This window comes from Camelus dromedarius, chromosome 4 (assembly GCF_036321535.1).
Source record: "Camelus dromedarius isolate mCamDro1 chromosome 4, mCamDro1.pat, whole genome shotgun sequence".
NCBI classification, from domain to species: Eukaryota; Metazoa; Chordata; class Mammalia; order Artiodactyla; family Camelidae; genus Camelus; species Camelus dromedarius.
Window position 1 is genome coordinate 17,388,848 of NC_087439.1, and position 14,210 is coordinate 17,403,057.

The following is a 14,210-nucleotide window of genomic DNA, read 5'->3' on the forward strand; positions in this document are numbered from 1 at the left end:
TCACTGGATCCAGGAAGCCTTCTCTGACCCTGACCCTGAGAGACTGGGCTGGGTGTCCTTCCCCTGACCTGTCCTAACATAATGCCTTTGACGCTGCTGTTCAGTTGTTTACTGATTTGTCTGTTGACCATCCCTAAACCATCAGCTTCTTGAAGGCATTCTTTTTAGTTTCGACTCTGTAGTTATAGGGAATAGGATTCTACTTGGGCTAGCTAATAGAAAGGGAGTTTACTGGGAGGGAAGATTGGAGGAACAAGGAGATCTTGGTGGAAATTGAAGAACTGGGTCCGTAAGAGGCTGCGTCTTGCAGATGCACCGCGTGGCTTTCTGCTCGTCTGCACACCACTTCTGTTCCCTGTCCCCACCGCAGGCTGCCTCGGCTCAAGCACATGGCTTTTTTTTTTAATTGAAGTATAATTGATTTATAATATTGTTTTAGCTTCTGGTGCACAGCCAAGTGATTCAGATATATATATATTTTTTCTTTTTCAGACTTGTTTCCATTATAGGTTATTAAAAGATGTTGAGTGTAGTTCCCTGTGCTGTATAGTAGGGCCTTGTTTATCTAGTTTGTACCTGCTCATCCCAAACTCCTAATTTATCTCACCCCTCCCCTTTCCCATTTGGTAACCACAAGTTTGTTTTCTATGTCAGTGAGTCTGTGTCTGTTTTGTACGTAAGTTCATTTGTGTCACTTTTTAAGATTCTACAAATAAGTGACAGGCACATGTGTTCATGAAGCTGTCATGACTTCGGTTTATCCACATAGCCTAGCACGGCCTCGCCGGTCTGCTCGATGCTCCTCATCTTATGGCTTCATTGCCTGCTTCCCACTTGTTTGGTTTGACAGTGTCCAGATTTCCAAGCAGGCACCCTGGTTGGCCTGGCTCCCCCTTCCACGCTGGGCCACACACATCAGAGGTCTCTGGCCAGCCTGGAGGTGGCCTGTGGCTGGGTCAAGTTCTCACCGCAGACCAGTCAGAACTGTTGCCCCCTGGTGGGGACAGAGCAGGGCTCCAGGACGGACTTCTCTGCTTTTCTCCCCTCGGTTGCAGTAAACTTCATGGTATCCTTTGTTCTTTTCCCTCCTTTTCAGATATCATTAATGGAGCTCAAGAAAAATGCGTATTGCCTCCTATGGATGGCTACCCCCACTGCGAGGGGAAAATCAAGGTAAGGCAGAAGTGCCATCTGTTCATTTCCATCATCCTTATTTGCACTAGCAGTCCCCTCCTGCCCCTCCCCTCTCATCCTCCCCAGCAACACAGATGGGCCAGCAAGCCCTTTAAGGGAGTCATTTAAAGGGCACCTCAATCCTGCCAGTTTGGGGCTGTGGCCATGACAACCCTTTCCTGCTTTTGCCAGCTGCATGGGGTTAGGCCACAGTGTCTAACTGGTCAGACAAAAAGAACCTGGGCCCTTTCAGGCATCTGCTCTGTCTTTGAAGCCGCCCTCCCCTCTCTTTGCTATCCTCCAGCAGGTAATCCTTCGAGGGTCCAAGACACAGGGCTGCCTTCATTTAGTATCTGACTCCTCTCCCCCAGGCCTCAGCTCTAAGGTCTGCAGACTGTGATTTAAATGTCACATTTGCATGTGCGGTTGGGTGCCCAGACACTCTTGGCCACTCTTTGACCCTTACCATTTTTTAAATCCTATTTATATGGTCTGCCCTTGGGGAGACCATTTCCCTGCTCAGCAGTGTTCAGAGAAAAGTGTCACTTTGGATGGTGAGACCAAACTTCTGAGGCATTCACACGGCCTCCACGTGACACTCAGACACACGCTGCACTCCTGCCCTCGTCCTGCACTGCCTTCCCGGCCCCGTGCTGGGACTGGCGCAGCTGGAGTTCTCCGGGGAGGGGATGTGGTGCCAGGGTCCCATTGGGCGCGTGCTCTTGATGAAATGCTCTTCCCGTTGCCTCTGCTGAGGCCCCGCTCGAGCCAGGATCATCCAGTGTCTGTCTCCTGCCTCCAGCTCTGGGCTCTGAGTGTTAGACCACAGCTTGAGCCTTCACCCCTCCGTGGCTGCCCTGGCCTCCTCTGTCAGCAGCTGCACAGGGCCACGGAGCCCGGCGCGCATGCGTGCTCTCACTCTCTCCTCTGCTTGTTTCAGTGGATGAAAGACATGTGGCGCTCGGATCCCTGCTACGCAGACTACGGAGTGGATGGGTCCACCTGCTCTTTTTTTATTTACCTCAGTGAGGTGAGCAGCTGCTGGTGGCTTCAGGGGATGGGGGGTGGGACAGATGTGTGTGGTTGGTCTGCTCTGTTGCTGAACCTGGAATTTGAAAAGCTTGGAAATGTGTATTATCTGTGAACGGTCTCACGTAGCCCTCAGAATTAATTTTGTTTTCCCTAAAGAGGGCACAGAGAGGGGAGGTAACTTGGGCAAGTTCCCACAGCTAAGGGGTAGAGCCAGATGTGAATTTAGGCAACCTCATGGCAGAGGGGCTCTGCTGCCTCCCAGAGCCAGACCAGTGGACCCAGTCCTGCTGCAGGCGAGCACCCCCAGACCCCCAGCAGGTTCCCGGCCACAGACAGCCGAGGCTTGCAGCAGCAGCACACAGAAAAACAGCTTTTTAAAAAATGTTTCAATAGTGAAGTTTCACATACTATTTAATTTGAACAGTTCTTCTAGGACTTAAAAAAAAAAGCAAAAGTTTGAAAGAGCTAAAGAGTTGGATTTTCTCTGACAGTTCTTGCTATGCTACTGTCTAGAGTGACTCCATGTAATTTGAAGTTGTGTTGAATTTAATCAGTTGAATCAGTACAATTGATGTCTCTGAAAAGAAACCGCAATAATGTATCAAAATAAAAAAAAAGTCTTGTCTCTACATGAAGGACCTATGATTTCCTTCTTCATTGCTCTCCTAAACCTCTATGTAGGATGGCTTTTTTTTTCCCCCTGGAGGGAAAAAGTCTGAGTTAACTATTTAATTTTTTTCCCAATTTTTTAAAAAATGTAGTCAAATACACATTACCAGATTTGCCAACTTAACCATTCGAGTGTCAAGTTCAGTGACATTAGGTGCACTCCCACCACGCCATCACCACTGTCCATCTGTCTCCAGAACTCCGCGTCTTGCCAACCTGAAACTCTGTTCCCATTAAACAATAACTCCACGTTCTTCACTTCTCTCAGCCCCGGCAACCACCATCCTTTCTGTCTCCGTGATTCTGACTAGTCTAGGTATGCCTGTAAGTGAAATCATACCGTATTTGTCTTTTTGTGATCAGCTGATTTCATTTAGCATGATGTACTCATGGTTCATCCATGTTGTAGCATATGTCGGAATAGCCTTTTTAAGGCAGAGTAATATTCTGTTGTATAGATAGACTGCATTTTATTGCCATTCATCCGTCTGTAGACACTGGGGTTGCTTCCACCTTTTAGCTATTGTGAATGATGCTACTATGCACATGGGTGTACATGTAACTCTTTGAGATCTTACTCTCCATTCTTTGAGGTATAGATCTAGAAGGAGAGTTGCTGGATCCTACAGCAATTCTATTTTTAATTTTTTTGAGGAACCGCCAAGCTGTTTTGCTCCAGCAGCTGCACCGTTTTACATTCCTATCAACAGTGTGCAAGGGTTCCAACTTTGTCCACATCCTCACCAACACTTGTTATTGTCTGATTTTGTTTTTTTGTTTTTTTTTTTTCTAAAAGGCCATTCCAGTGGGTGTGAGGTGGTATTTCACTCTGGTTGTGGTTTGCATTTCCTTAATGATTAGTGATATTGAGCATATTTTCACGTATTTATTGGCTGAATTATTTATTTACAGTGTGAGTTATTCGCACCCCCCCTTTTATAATCTGAGCTTAATTTTCATTTGTACCCTTTAATTTAACTAGAAGTTTGTTTGTTTGTTTTTTAAGTTGCAGGGCATTTTACAGACCACAAGGAATTTGTGACATGCTTTAGTAATTTTCATTTCACCTTTTGGAAAGTCAAGGTGGTGGGGTGGGGTGAAGACTTTCCAGGGACAACTGGAAACTACAGGGCAGGAACTGAGTAGGGAATGAAACCACACTGGCTTCCTCCTCCATCCCTCATGGACAGGGACAGTCCTAGGGGCTTATGAAACAGATGCTGACTAATTTCTGAGGATGTGCACTTGGCAGGCTCTTGGCCGATGTTTCTTTTATATTCGCTCCCCTGCTTTTTTGTGCTGTTGCTGTTTGACCAGTAGTTAGTAAGTGCTCTCTGGTGATGCCGTGTGGAAAGGAGAATGCCTCCGTCTGGAAGCTCAAGGAAATGTTTCTTTCCTTGTAGGATTCAGGGACCTCTCCTCTCTGGTATAATGTGACAGGGACAGCTTTAGGGGAATGGAGGCCAAACCTATATGACTTTAGGGCACATGGCCCCGGAATCTGTGGGTTTGTCCCTCTTCTTCACCCTTACTTCTCGTCCCTCTGCAAGATCCAGTCAGGCTTCTTCTTTTTTTTTTTTTTTTGACAAATTTGCTCCATGGCCGCCACCCCAGGGCCATCAAGGGAACCTGCAGAATTAATGAGAGTTAAAATACCTCTTGGAAATTAAAAGCCCTGGGAGTTGGGTGTGTGATTAGCAGGCTGCTGGCAAATGGATTTTGTAGCATTTCCTTGAGTGTGCTTCTAGCTTGGATGGCCCGGGGCCCTGCCTTCTCATTTTCTTCTCCAGAGGAGTGAGGCCTGGGGCTATGGGGGAACCTTCACTCCAGTGAGAAGTCACTAGAGGCACCTTTCCTGCCGTAAGAGAAAAGTTCCTCATTTAGTACAATTTTCCAAAGTTTTCTTCCCATTTCCATTTGATAGAATTTAGCCAGAGTCCAGCCGGGCTCCCTGATTGACAAGCTGAGCTAATTTCACGCCTTCCTGGGAGTTTGCATCTTGAGGAGGACGGCCGAGGTCAAGGTAGAGGAAGAGGATTTCATGTTTCCCCTCCAGCCGGTATCTTCAATCTCCTGATCCAGAGCTGGGAAGGATGGGAGAATGGTCCCGATGGAACGGGGCAGCAGTTATGTATGACCTGGCTCCCTTCCTTTGAAATGGCCATCCTACCCCCACTGGCAGTGAAGGAAGGATGTAGCCAAAAAGAGAGAAAAGTGAGATGCTGGTGGAGATAAACTGAGAGGAGTGATACAGACTGGGCTGTACACAGTATGATGGATCGTATCTACTTAATATTGGAGCCCGGGGGGTGGATTTCAGAACCTTTAACTATTTTTCCTCCCTTTGGGATATGGAGTGGTGTTTTATTAGCCTACGTCTCTGCTCTTTTTATGCAAATGATGAGACTTTTCTTTTTGTTCCACTGAATTCAGTTCAGTGAGCACTTATTGAACACCTATTATATTCATTGATTGTCGGCAATTACTGAGAACTGTTTTCTTGGCCCCATGCTATGCCTTCATTATTCTAATGGTGGAAAAAGAATGCATACAAGTAATTGAGCCAGGAAGGGGCCCTGGGGAAAAACTAGGAATTCTTTTTGAAACTTTTAATCTGAAAATAACCATGAAACTCTGGCTGGCGATAAAAAAAAAAGTGTCCATCTTATCAAAACATCTTAATAGGTGAGGGACACAACCAATATGGCTGCTTCAACAGGAGGCACTGCCTTAGAGCTGGTACCTGACTTCAGCTTGTTTGAATGCTTTCCAAACTCTGTGCTTTTGGAAAAGCTACCCGCTTTGTGCCTCAGGTTCTTCCCCCTTGATAAAAGAATAGTTTTAATTTTGTTTGTTTTTAACGGATCCTACCATGAGGATTCCTGAGCATGTATGGAAACATGCTTAGAGCAGAGCCTGGCAAATAAATGGTACTCAGTCAACATAATGGACACTTTCGTGATAGGTTGTGGATGTTGGCATTGTTTGAGTCCAGTTGTGGGCTGTCACTTAGCCTAGGACATTTTATGTGAGACATTGATTCTCTTCTAGAATTGGAATCAATTTCTGGTTCTCTTTCTCCAGTCTAATTTAACTTTAGATCCCTTGGCTTCTGGTAATGTAGAGATTCAGCTCTTCTCCTTGCCTTGCTTTCTCTGGGATGTGACACATGTTCACGCTTAAACCGTGGCCTAGACGTCTGAAGTGGCAGCACACCTCCGCGGTTGCTCATGTGGAGCTATTACAGATGTTTTCTAAAGCCGATGAATTCTGTCCTAATGCTCTTTAAATCCTGGACAGCATCCATGGCTTTGTGGCACTCTGTTTTGTCTTTGTCTTTGTTGTTGTTGTTGTTGTTCCTCTTGCTTTCCTGAAGATTTTTCCTTCTTTTGCTACTTCATTTAACCTGTGTCATACGCCAGGTTACTCTTGCAATTGGGAAGGTGATCAAGAGAGACATCATTTGATTTGTTGACTTGATCAGTGGCTATGCCGGTGACTTTTATTCTTTTATTAATCTTTATTGACGAGCCAGTTCTTGTTTCCACCTCTGTTTAACTTCAGCGCTTTGACAGATACTAGAAAAAAAGGACATGAAGTAAAATGTCTCCCACGTAGTCAGTTACTGGTTGAATCTTGGCACAGAAGTTCAGACCAGTCTTAGGAGATGACCCTCTTCCTGCATTCTTCTTTCCCCTAGTTTTCTCAGAGTGCCAAGTCTACTGAATTATGGGATTATAAACTTCTGCTTTTACCCTCACCAATTTATAGTCTGCCTGATGCAGGGCAAATGGGTGTGGGACGTGAGGAGGGCTGTGTCCCAGGTCGCGGTTGAGCCCCTGGGATGCGCCCTGCCAAGTGTGGGTCCTTGGCTTCGCGCAGGAAAGAATTCAAGAGCAAGCCACAGTTGAGTAAGGATAGATTTATTTAGAGAGATACCTACTGCATAGAGTGTGGGCTGTTTCAGAAGGCAAGAGAAAAGCCACAAGGTGTGGGGGGTGGGTGTTCAGGTTAGAGTAAAAGTAGACACACACTCCATAGACAGTGTGTGGTCTGTCTCCAAAGAGGAAGGAGCAAAAAGGGCGGCCCCGAGGCACGGTGTTGCCAGTTTTTATGGGCTCGGTAGCTTCATATGCTAACAAGTGGGAGGACCATTTTAACTACCCTGGGGAAGGGGCTGGGATTCCCGGGAAGTTGGCCATTGCCTACTCTTTGACCTTTTATGATTAGCCTTGGCACCTGTGGACATGTTATTCACCATGCTAATATATTACAATGGGTGTATAATGAAGCTCAAGTTCTACTAGAAGTCAGATCTTCTGCCATCTTAAGCCTCAAGGCCTACTGGGAGTTGAATCTTCTGCCATTCTGGTGTTAATTGCGGTGGCATTCCTTGAATGGCTGTCCCTGTCCCCTTCCTTCCTGTCTTATACCAACCTTTTATGGTAAATCCCAGGAGGTAATGTTACGGAAACGACAGGCCAGTCAAGAAACAAGCACCACTCGGAGGGTTGGAGTACTCAGATGTATTACGCCGGCGGGCTCAGAGGGGCTTCTGCTCCGAAGCTCTGAGCACCTCCAAGACGTGTGCATGAGGTTTTATAGGGTAAAGTACAAGTTTGGTGTATTCGGCCAATAGGCATGGAACAGCTTTAGCAGCATTATCGTCACAAAGATGGAGGCAGGGAGGCAGCAAACCAACATTCCAAAGCCAGATATGTATCTTTGAAAACCCAGCTGGCTAGCAAAAAACATGAACAGCAAACCAACACTAATTAACCTAGATTTACACGTTAGTCTAGCAGAACTCAGATTAGTATTCCAATACTTAGATTTGTGAGTTATCTTGTTAGACCAGCCCAGCTTTTCCTTCACAGTAAAACCATCAATGTTTCCCCTTCCATTATCCCCACGGATGCTTGTTCTGGGTTTGACATGGTACTAGGAACTGGGTGCGGTGCTAAAAGTGTAGGCATTGCTCTTGTTGGGTGGTGGACTGTGAGAGAGGAATGAAACATGGCTGAGCCCCACGGTATACCAGACACCTTATAGACCCTGTCGTGAAAACCTCTCCCCAGCTCTGAGTAACAGAGAGCCCAGTCCTAGCAGCTCCGAGAGGTGAAGTTGCTTCGTGCTCCTGTGCTCCCCATTCTTGCTACCTTCTAACATCGGAGGAAAGGTGAAACCAGGTGAAGTCATTTGTCGCCATTGCTTTTGCATTCTGTTCTATGCCCCGATCCACTTGTGTTGAAAATACGGCTCTAATTTACCTGGTTTTCATTCATCAGTCTTCCTTGCTCGTTTTCGAAAACTCATAATTTTGATACTTGACTGCCCCCCTCCCCCAAAAAAGAAGCAGTTCCAATTCTCCTGAAGATAGAGCTCATGAAAACTAGGTGCTCAGCCATTCCAAGTGGTGGGAGTGAATGAATGATTCGTTAAGCAGCCTTGCTTTTCCAGACCAGCGGGCGGTTCATTTTCTGTATCTGTTTTTGTGAGCCACGTAACTACTCCCCTTACAGAGAAGAGACCTGATCAAGTAATTCCTCTGAATGTCATTGGTTCCAGTATTAGTAACTCAGCCCTGGCAGAGCCTTTTCCTGCTGTCAGCTGTTACAACACTGAGACTAAACTTCTTTACCCCACTGATATATTGATAGTGGGCTGATATATTTGATGCCCACGTGTTTTTTTCTGTTTACACAGTTATTCTAGCAACTAGCAGCCATCATACCTTGCCAGACTTCTTCCTTTGTTTGTACTGGTTTTTTTTAAAAAAAACTTTCATTGCCCTCGCTAGTATAGTTGCTCTGAAATAATCAAATTGCTCCGTGATTGATCGCTCGATATTAGGATACATACATGCTGTTGCTTCAAATGCCAATTTGTACTGGGTGAGTGAGTGTGTGTGTGTCTGTGTGTGCACGCTGCGTGAGAGACTCCCTGATAAAGGAACAAAAGAAGCAATTTCATGCCCTACTTATCAATCTGTTTCTTATACTTCACGAACTACAATCATAAAGGTCTTTGCCTCTCTCTGTTCTCCCTTGGCAATATGTAAAGCTAATATTGGCTGAACGTGCTATTAACCTTGAGTTTAAATTCAGCGTACTTAATCCCTTGATTAATGCCAAGATTAATGCCCAACAGCAAAGGTTGAAGTCTTAAATGTGCATGTGAGCATGAAATGAAATCCTAATAACCAGTACAATGATTTGGATTTATGGGCTGTGTTGGCTGCTAAAGATATCTTGGAAATGGTGTTGCACAGACTAATTTGTCAAAATGGGCAGCAGTGAGAAATGGACTGTTTAGGTTGCCGGAGAAAACCTGAATGAGAAAACAACTAACATTTCGGGATGGGTCAGGGAGTACTTTAAAAATATCACTAGGCTCTTGCCTGAGAACACGAACACACACCTTTTAAAAATGTTTAGCCATTTCAAACAGGAAACTCTCCTGTGAGATAATATTTCTCGGTAGTAAAGGAGGTGACAGAGATTTATGATCATATTCTTTTCACTTTTTGAGTTCAGCCTTTACGTTTCTCTTTTTCTTCTCTGTGTTTTCAGGGCTCTTAGGACATGAATTCTAAGACATCTTTAGAAAAAGGAATTTTTCAATGGCCTTGAGTTTACAGAACAATATTTGTCATCAGCCTAACTGATCACTCAATTTCCCTCAGCCTCTTCGGTCTCCCAAGTTCATCTCCCTATTTGTACATTTCACTTGTTGCAACATTTACATTGAGATTTCTTACTCTGGCCTCCACCTTACAAAAATTAGAAGAGTAAATGGCAAGACTTGGCAAACTCCAAACCAACACCTCTTTGCTCCTTGGAATACATGTCGCAGACTGCAGCTTTGGTACAGTGCTCTCCAATTTGGGTTTTTTATATATATATATATATATATTTTTGAAGTATAGTCAGTTTACAATGTTGTGTCAATTGCTGGTGCACAGCATAATGCTTCATACATGAATATACATAAATTCACTTTCATATTCTTTTTCAACGTAAGTTAGTACAAGATATTGAATCGAGTTCCCTGTGTTATACAGTATGAACTTGTTGTTTATCTATTTTATATATATTAGTATCTGCAAATTTCTAACTCGCAATGGGTTTTTTAAAACAAACTTTTCAATGCAGTCTCTGAGAATTTCTATTGTATTAAAATATCTTAATATGGATCATTTCAAACATACATAAAAGAGAAAAGGGTACTGCACCCCCATGTGCCCATGACTCAGATTCAACAGTTGTCAATTCATGACTGATCTAATTTTATCGACACCTTTCCCAGTCCCTTATTTTCAAGCAAATCCCAAGGATCGTGTCATCTCTGAATGTTTCGATACATATCTTTAAAAGAGTCTCTTTTAAAACATATAACTACTAATACCACTTCATATTTTTAAAAATACGTAATTCCTGAGAACAGTATGGAAGTTCCTTAAAAAAATAAAAATAGAGTTACCACGGCATCCAGTAATCCCACTCTTGAGCATATATCTAGAAAAGATGAAAACTGTAATTTGAAAAGATACATGTATTCTATTGTTCATAGCACTATTTACAATAGCCAAGACCTGGAAGCAACTTGTGTCCACTGACAGATGACTGGATAAAGAAGATGTGTGTATATGTACACACACACACACACGCACACACACACACACACACACACACACACACACAGAGGAATATTACTCAGCCATAAAAAAGGATAAAATAATGGCATTTGCAGGAACATGGAAGGCCCTAGAGATTGTCATACTAAGTGAAGTATGTCAGACAAAGATAAATATCATATGATATCACTTAGAATGTGGAATCTAAAATATGATACAAATTAACTTATTTACAAAACAGAAACAGACTCACAGGCATAGAAAACAAACGTAAGGTTACGAGGGGGGAAAGGGTAGAGGGAAGGGATAAACTAGGAGTTTGGGACCAACAGATACACATCACTATATATAAAAAATAAACAACAAGGTCCTCCTGTATAGTATAGGGAACTATATTCAGTATCTTATAATAACCTGTAACGGCAAAGAATCTGAAAGCAATTCATACACACACACACACACACACACACACACACACACACACACACACACACACACACACACACACACACATACACACATATATGTATAACTGAATCAATTTGCTGTATACCTGAAACTAATACCACATTATAAATCAACTATACTTCTATTTTTTTAAATTACATAATTCCTCAATCTCATCAAATAGGTTAGTGTTCATATTTTGTAGGCCATATTATAAATTAAAATTTATTCATTTGCACGGAGTTTCAAGGAAGGACTATAAATTACAATTGTAGTGTCTCTTAAGTCTCTGGAGATGCCTTCTTAATATATCAGGAATACTTCTGTAAAGAGAAAAGAGTCTTCATCTGGTATTTGGTTACCCTGAGGGACAGTTCATGTGGGAAACCTTGATCTGTCTGGATTCCTAGCATCTTCCACTGGTGACCAATTGTTTGCTTGCTTGCTTGTTTGAATACTTCTTGGTTTTTATCCTGATTATGAAGTCATTGATTGAAACGTATGTGATATGTTTGATCCATTCCAATTATTTTCTTACTGGTTCTCAAATTACCCCTTCTTTCACCAGTGGGAGCCAGTTCATACTGTCTTCTGAGTCCTTTGGACATGATCCTGGTAACTTTTAATAGTTTTTAGTTATCCAGTATGACAAGATCTTCCAGGTTCATTTTGTAAAATTTCTGCCCTAGACCTGGCATCAGCTGTTTCTCTAAGGACCCCTGGTTCCTCTTAGTGGGAAATAACACTTAGAGACCACAGTCTGGGTACCAAGGACATTCATTTCTCTTGGGTTTTTCTGGGTACTGGGGATATAACAGTGAACAAAAAGACAAACAGTTCTTATCGAGATGGTGTTTTGTAGGAGGAGATGGACAACAAATAGTAAAGTATGTATCTTTTAGATTACAATAAGAGCCATGGAGAAAAATAAAACTGGAGAGGGGGCTCATGAATGCTCATGAAGGGTGATTCTGTCGGTTTTAGATAGTGTGTTCAGAAAAATGCCCTACTGGGAAGATGAGAGGAGGATGTGTGAGCACCAGTTTGAAGGAGGTGAGAGAGAGGCACAGATGTCTGGCAGAGGTAGTTAGCAGGCAGGGGAAACAATCAGTGGGAAGGTCCTGGGGTGACCATCAGCATCCCATATTAAGAACAAGTATTTGGAAAGTAATCTCCAGAGCAATTTTTGTCTGTTTTGTTCACAGAAATCATAGTGCCTGGCACACATTTATTGAATGAATGACTGTTTAAAGCTTTTTTTTTTTTTTTTATCGAAGCATAATTTGAAAAATAGACCATAGCTTTTTTGTCTCTTTGTTCTAGGGGGGTAACTTCCCCACCTATCACCTTTCTAAGCTTGAAGACAACGTTGTAAAATTTGCAACATTAAAATCTGCCAAGAACATTAAGTTTGAGACGTGAAGCAAGGGCGTTGAGAGCACTTATGAACAATTTTAATATAATGCAGTTAATATTGTATCTATAAGGAAATGTAAGGGATCCGCTGAGACTATTAGAATGGAATGAGCCAGTTATAGCAGAAGGCACAGCTTTCTTGCCCATCTTTTATTCTCATTTTCATTCAACATTATTTGCCTGGATCCACGCTTCCGGCAAAATTGTACTGTACCGCAAGGGAGGAGCTCTATCCCTGGTCACTAGACTGTGACAACCTTTATAGCGCAGGTGACTGGCTCTTGTGTCCTCGGTGTGGATGCAGGCGTGGCCCTTCCCAGAGGACTACATGGAGACCGACGGACATGATGAGTGTGAAGCCCTTTTTCTTGGCGTATTGTCACTTTAATTCTTTGTCTGCCACCCACTCCCCACCCAGTGACAACCATTCCTAACAAGTCGTTAGACCAAAATATTAATCCACTCAGGTGTCTGATGCAGTGGACCAGTCCAGAGAGTTGAACCACCCACAGGTGTAGACATCTGTGACCATTTGCATTTCCTTTTTAAAACTTTAGAAAGGGGAGTGGGGGGGGGGAGTGGAGTAAGGATTAAGGATTCTTTTTTAAGCATCTCCCTTAATGAGTGACTATATTTGCTATACCCTCAGTGTGTGTGTATATATGTGTGTGTGTGTATAATCAGTGTATCACATGAATAGATGTGTAGCCAATTGTATCCTTTTGATACAAGCGCAGCTAGCCTGACAGGATGATGTAGAACTCTCTTTTTCAGATCTTATAGCTAATAGAATTATTAAGAGGTAGCACATGCCAGCATCTTCATTTCATCAGTGAGAAAACTTGAACGATGTTTATAAGGTTGGGCATAGAATTTATTTTGGCGAATCCCAGATTCAGCAGCTCTCTTGTCCTTGTCTTTGGCTGAGACTGACCTTTAAGGTAGTTCTTACGTGTCCTGATCTGGGGACCAACAGATCTCAGTCGTCCCCCAGCCCTGCCGCTCACTAGTGAGTGAACCTAGGCAAGTTCTCAGCCCTTTTAAGCTTTGCTTTCCTCGTGTGTAACCTGGTGATGATACCCACGTCATAGGACACTTCAGGGGTTTAAATGGTGGGCTGCAATCGAGTTCATTTGGTTTTTTCCCCTCCTGGACAGCCTGACTGTAAACCTTTAGTAAATGATTGTATGCTTCTATAACTTCTTTAAAAAGTATTCTATTAATAAATATCCATTGTAAAAAATACTTGTAATATGCAGATTTGCATAAAGAAGAAAATACAAAGCACTTGTAACACCAACATCCAGAGATAATCTCAGACTTTTCTTACACATTTTTTTGCTCATTGAGTTTTGGTTACACTTACTCTCTGAAAGATACAGCATGAAATTCTCTATGTTGGTGATCCGTTAGAGCAAAACGCTTCACGTTAATCATGAGAGAAGTGGCCGTAACAGAGCCTGATCATTATTCTTTCAAAGGAACAGAACATCACAGCAGAGGCCTAGGCCGGTTGTCCCTTAAGGACATGCACGTATACGCTAAACTGCCTGCTCGTTTTTGCTGTGACTTTATTACTTCTTCTCCCCCTTTAAATTCCAGCTCGAGCTGTATGCATCTCTACTGGCAGTTTCTTTTTTCTTAAAGATAATGAATTGTCCTTCCTCTGGAACTTGAACATAAACGTGACCTTCCCAAGGTCTGTTGAGGAACGTTCCTGTGATTCACGTTATACACAATGAAGCTGCAAGACCATCTGAGATCAAGGAAGTTTACATCACTGGGAGGAGGAACGTCAAAAATCAAACTGGTTAATTTTAGAGCTCCTCGCTCAAGA

General features: G+C 43.1%; 1 protein-coding gene across 2 annotated transcripts in view; it reads left to right on the forward strand.

The window, feature by feature from the left end:
* MGAT5 (alpha-1,6-mannosylglycoprotein 6-beta-N-acetylglucosaminyltransferase) overlaps nucleotides 1-14,210 on the forward strand; it is a 338,394-nt gene that overhangs the window by 190,222 nt on the left and 133,962 nt on the right. For both annotated transcript variants that reach the window (XM_064484718.1, XM_031451304.2), the window contains exons 4-5: nucleotides 1,097-1,173; nucleotides 2,114-2,203. In XM_064484718.1, coding sequence (XP_064340788.1) covers nucleotides 1,097-1,173; nucleotides 2,114-2,203 — 167 coding nt within the window. The remainder of the gene's footprint in view (nucleotides 1-1,096; nucleotides 1,174-2,113; nucleotides 2,204-14,210) is intronic.